At 44.8% G+C, this 6,000-nt stretch overlaps 1 protein-coding gene across 1 annotated transcript in view; it reads left to right on the top strand.

The window, feature by feature from the left end:
* Positions 1 to 3,411: 3,411 nt before the first annotated feature.
* The window catches only part of OXCT1 (3-oxoacid CoA-transferase 1), a 137,575-nt gene continuing 134,986 nt past the window's right edge, over positions 3,412 to 6,000 (top strand). Inside the window, exon 1 of the mRNA XM_068535287.1 lies at positions 3,412 to 3,608. Within this exon, the coding sequence (XP_068391388.1) occupies positions 3,531 to 3,608 (78 nt within the window). The 5' untranslated portion in view covers positions 3,412 to 3,530. The remainder of the gene's footprint in view (positions 3,609 to 6,000) is intronic.

Here is a 6,000-nt window from a genome sequence, read left to right as displayed (position 1 = left end):
TACACATTAGTTAATTAAAAAGCACTATTTCAAAGAATCTATGAAAATAAGAAGCTTACAAAAAAGGTAAATTAGGGAATAATGATTTGCACAAAACAATACTTGAATTTATAAATTTATGTAAAATTTCAAATTTATGTCTTTCAAATCTACTAGAGGAAAACTGTCTGAAGGGATTTGTTTTCCATATATTAAAGGATCATCGTATAAAATGAAGCACGCATATTTTTTTTTAAGATTCAAATGACCTACTTAAAAACTACAATTACTAGCTAAGCCAGTCAAACAACTGGTTTTGAAAACAATTTTAAAGCCCCTGATTATCAGTCTGAATACTCCAACTGTGATGGCAGAATGTCCTATCTTTCAGTAATTAGAAAGGATGTTAACGCATCATATTTTAGGAGAATTTAAATAAAAATCCCTTAAACAGAGAATGACAACTTACAGTCTAACCAACTCTGACACATTGTCTGCATTCATTTGATAGAAAGGGAGGGGAATATATATATATGTACATATATATCACATAATATATCAATTGCAGCATAAGCAAAAACTCTAAATTAAATTTCAGCATATCAGTTTTATAAAGCAGTTTAAGTTATGGTGATCTAGCAGAACACAGGAAAGCAAGAAAATGTTTTCACACTTATACCAAATTAAGGATGTTGACTTATGTTACTAATGTATGCAACTTTAATTTTGTTTAACACTGTCTTCCAAAATAAACTTTATCCCCATAACTTAAAATATGTATGTACATAATAGTTTATTAGGTACAGTTAATGCCACTGTTTTGGCTGCAATAAAATCGACCTTGAAATTTAAAAAAATATATAAAAATAATATATGCAATATCTATTATATATATAATAACATAATACAAAATAAACTTTCCTATTGCCTGTCTAAAATCAGACCTTTTGTTTAAGAGCTCTGAATTCAATTCAATTCTCCCAAGTTTTTTTTTTAAATCAATCAATCAATTAATTAACTTTCTGCAACATTGGGTCTTAGTTGCAGTGTGCAGGTTCCTGAGCGTGCGGGCTCTGTAGTTTGCAGCACGCAGTCTCTCTGGTTGTGGGGCGCTGGCTCAGTAGTTGCAGCAGGTGGGCTTAGTTGCCCCGCAGTATGTGGGATCTTAGTTCCCCGAACCAGGGATCAAACGTGCGTCCTCTGCATTGCAAGATGGATTCTTAACCACTGGACCACCAGGGAAGTTCCTCTTCTAAGTTTTAAGAATGTGGAAGTTAAACTCTACAATACATGAAGAAAAGTTTCCAGAATATGATATATATCTGTCACAAACTACCCCTAAAACAAAGGGGAGCTATTCTTACTAGTTCAGAAAAATTCGGATATTTTTGGGTCTTTTTACTTTTATTTAAAAAAATTTTTTTGGAGTATAGTTAATTCACAATGTTGTGTTAGTTTCAGTTGTACAGCAAAGTGAATCAGTTGTACATATATTATACATATATCCACTCTTTTTAAGATTCTTTTCCCAAATAGGTGGTTACAGAGTATCGAGTAGAGTTCCAGATGTTTTTAAAAAGTAGATTTTACAGAGATTAAAATTGAAATGATTGTGGAACCAGAAGGAAAATCCGACAGAAAAACTTTTCTATAATTTGTTCAAGTTGAAGATACTCATATTTTATTTAAAAAGTACAAAATGGAGTCATAGAGTCACCAAAAAATAATACAGTGTGTTTTGACCGTTGAGTAATGAGGCTGATTTTTTTCACGAGATTTAAGAGTCACATAGAGTATAAGACTAAAAATGTGTGTCTTTTCCTCAGCCAGGAGCAACAGAGTGAGACCAGCCAAGAAGAGTGAGTCATATGACCACGGTTTGACACAGTTGCCAATGCTGTTTTCCATTTCATGTGTCCTCTGGAAGGGTGAAAGTGGAAAAGCAGACCCAGTTGTGAAGTTTAGCTTTTTCACATTCTGCCAACTACCATATGATGGCATTATATGCTGTATTAGGACTAGCAATGGGACTTTAGTTCTAAAACCTAAATTTCCCCTCTATCCAAGTTCTTAAAATGTGTTGAAAATAGAGAGCATTGTGAAGTTAATTTCTCCTTATGTCATTGGACAGTCTAACTTGGTATTTCGTTCTCTCAATGACTTTAATTAAAATTATACTAACACAACAATGTAAAGCAATTATACTCCAATAAAGATGTAAAAAGAAAAAAATATATATAGTAGTCACAGGAAAAAAAGAAAGAATTCGGAGTTAAAAAGAATACCATGAAAGGGCAGTGCTTTTATAGAAAGAATTTAAACTGGACTGACTGTTCACTGTCTCAGTATACTTGCTAAGGAAGCTAAGGGCTCATTTAATTTTCGTGTTAGCTTTGCTTGAAAAACTAACAGCCACATTCCCAGGACATGGTCAGCCCTTAATCAAATAAAATGTTTATTAATTTTCCACTTGGTCCTTCCACTCAGCTGCTAAGTGCATAGATGGTTCTGAAGAAATCAGACTTTGATTGAATGTATGTGTCATATCAATGCACCACTGCCAACTTGAAGAAACTTAGAGTAACGCCTAAGATTTATTGAGTGTTTATAATGGGGCCAGAAGCTTTGCATGAGTTACCTCATGTAATCTTCAGGACAGTTCTGAGTATTATAAGCAATTTTAATTTGCAGATAAGGACACAGGCTTAGAAAAGTTATGAAACTTGTCTCAGGTCAGTCAAAGGGATACACAGCTGTATGTTTGCCTCTGCTGAGTAATCTCTGGGGTTTCTGGGACTCCAGTGCCAGAAAGATCCTGAAAAATGCAGACGTGGATGATACGGATGGAAAAGAAGGTGTGCTAAAATCAGGTCCCAGAGGCCCAGTCCTAATCTTGCCTTCCTGACCAGGGACAATCTTGACCAGGCCTGTCTGATCACACTTCAAGGAAGATGGCTCGTGGCAGGTTCTCAGAGCAAACTTAACTCTACACAAGCCAGGGACAGGTGTGGGGAGAGGGGACTGAGAAATGGAAGACGTGGGAACGCTGTCCAGGCGGGGGGAAGAGAGGCGGTGGGCCCCCAGGCAGGTACCCCTTTGCAGCCCACACAGGTGCCAGACACTGACATAAAAAAGCAGCAAGCTCCGTGAGAGGCCCTCCTGCGCCGCCCGAACGCTAGGCCAAGGCTTATCTCTGACCTTCGTAAAGACAGATACCCGCGGCAGCTCAAAGCCGAGGGGCTGCGACGGCAAGTGCGCGCAACACGACGGTCTGGAATAGGCCCGACGCGAGGAAGCACCTGAGCGCGGCCGGGCCGGGACTTTCCCCGCGACCCGCCCCGGCCGCGGGCCCCTCCCAGCATCTCTTCGCCGTCAGCCGGAGCCCGGCCCCGGAGGTCCCAGGACGTCACCGAAGCGCGATTGAGCCTCCAGCCCGCCCCCTGCGCGCCTTCTTTTTCTCCCGTTCGGTGACGCGGAGGCCCGGGCCGCGCCTGCTGACACACTCACACGCTCGCTTCGGTCCGGCCTGCGCCCGCCCCCGCAACCCAACCATGGCGGCTCTCACACGCCTCTCCTCCCGCCTGCGGTTCTGCGCCTCCGCCCGGCGCCCCGGGGGCGCCTGGTCCAAGGTAAAGTGCGGGTGAAGAGCAAGGCCGCGCGTCGAACGAGTGCGGACGAAACCCCGAGTGGTGCCAGCGTTTTCTCCTCTGCCCGAACCCACCCGCTCCAGTCCGGGAGCCGGCATCCTGGGCGCAGTACCCAGGGCCCCGAGACGCGACGACGCCTTCCTTGCCTGGCCGCTCTGCCTCATGGCCTCCTTGGCTTGGTTCTGCACCTGCTTTCCCGATGGGGCGAAACGAGGCAAAGGAGCGCGCGGAGAGGCTGAGGGGCAGGAAGACGCCTGGCAACGCCGCCGCGCCCTTCGGGGCTCGCTCGCGTCCTCCCGGGCACGAGTCTCCGCTTTGCGGGCAGCCTTCTGGGAAGGGGCTCTGGCGGCCGAAACGGGACGAGGAGGGTTCGCTTGTTTAAAGGGGGCAAGGGGCGACGGCTGTAGCTGGTAGGTTTGCGCTCCGATTTGGGAATCTCGGGGCGGGGGCGCCTCTAGAGGCCCGGAACCCAGCGCTGGGCTAGCCAGGGGTCGGCTTGAGTTCACCGCCAAGGGGATGGAACGCTGCGCCCCACCTCCTGGATAGGGCTGCGCTGCACCTCGGCGGTGGGAAGGGGAACCCGGGCCGGAGCCCTTGCCTAGGCGTTTACCTCCTCACGCGGAGGAGCCTGTAGAGGATAGGCGGTGGCTAGAGCGCGGGCTTCGGGCGCCGGCTTCCCTTCTTCCGAGGCTCCTCGGGATTTCCGATTTCAAAGCCTTTTGCAAACCTTGTTCCGCCTTCACTGCAAACACTTCACGAGTGGTAGTATCCTGAGGCATTCGCGCCGCGATTGTTGGCTGACGTGTAGTCTTTTTTTGCCCCATGCTCTGTCCCCACCTGTAAGCCCACGTCCCGGTGCGGTTCCTATTCCGAGTCCTCGGACAGGACCAGAGCTCTGAGTCTTGGAGGGTGGCTTACCTCGGCTACGTCCATCACCACGGGAGCCTTTTCCTTGGAAGAGACAAGAAAAGTGATGTTTTTACTTAGCAGCGTTTTGAGTAATAGTTCCGAGCTTGAAAGCGTGCCTTGCACAGTTGTGTACTCACAGGGAACTCCTGCCCCGCCCCATTGCTCTTCCTTCTTCCCCACGTCCGCTCTCTGAGAGCAGTGAACGCAGAGGGGCCACCAAGCCCCGTAGGTAAGTGCTAGGATGATTTAGAACTGGAACGGTTTACTCATAAATGCTTCTTAGGAAGCATTTTGATAATTGCAGATAGCTTTGGATATGTAAAGCATTATTAAAAGGGAACTCGACCTTCAGTCAGATTGCTGTGGGCGCTGAAACTAATGCAAATCAGGACACAGCGATATCCTTGGGCCAAGGTCAATATCATTCCTTCTTTTGGCAGTTACTTATTTGCCTAAGTGTAACTTACTCATTTTCTTCAGTATATTGTTAAACTATTCCCGAAACCCAGCAAACCTCTTCTTAGATGGCCGAGCTACAGATTACGGGTTTTTCTGTATCTCATCTCTCCTTTCAGGTTTGATTATCGTAGGTCCAACTCCAGCTTCCCTGTGTTCCTTCGGCGCTTGGCACTTAGGGCTCTTACTGCTTATTTAGCCCTTAAATCCTTACCTCCTGCTTGCGTTAACTGTTAACACTTGTGTACTTGTTTAACTTTTTAATGTGTGTACATTGTCTTCATAACCAGATGAAATTTGCAGAGACCATATTGTATGCCTTATTCTCTGTCTCTCTCAACATTACACACTACCCTGCATAGAATAGACACTCAACACCTTTCATAGGTGGATGAGAGAACGCTGTGGGAAACTTATGTGGTAACCTTGAGAATTTTTCTGCTAAACCTACCCAACAGGTAAAATGAGATAGGTTTTTTTCTTTTTTATTTATGATAAACATGTCTTTCAAACTTGAGTTTGCATCAGAATTACCTGGAGGCTTTATTAAATAGATTGCTGTGTTCATCCCCAGAATTTCTGATTTAGTAGGTCCTGGCTGGAGCCCCATACTCTGCATTAATAAGTTCCCAGTTGATAATGCTTCAGGTCTGAGGACTGCACTTTCAGAGCCATTGCCATTGACTTCGACTAAAATAGACTGTTGACTTAAAAAATATATATATATGCACAAGGTGAGAGTTGTGAGTTAAGTTTTATTTGGGGCAAAATGAGGACTGCAGCCCAGGAGACAGCGTTTCAGATAACTCTGAAAAACTGCTCGGAGGAGGCAAAGGGAGGGGCCAGGATATTTAGAAGTTTTGCAACAAAGAGCAGGTAATTGGGAACGTCAAAAGATTGTTGTTAAATAAAGAAAACCAGATATCTCAAGTTAAGGAATTTAGCACTTTTTTTCTCTGTGTGGGAAGATGCGAGAGTCCGGGCTCACTGAAATCATTCCTTTGATATG

This window comes from Eschrichtius robustus, chromosome 2 (genome assembly GCF_028021215.1).
Source record: "Eschrichtius robustus isolate mEscRob2 chromosome 2, mEscRob2.pri, whole genome shotgun sequence".
Classification (NCBI taxonomy): Eukaryota; Metazoa; Chordata; class Mammalia; order Artiodactyla; family Eschrichtiidae; genus Eschrichtius; species Eschrichtius robustus.
Note: the sequence above shows the minus strand (reverse complement) of the source record. Positions and strands in the feature narration are given on the sequence as shown.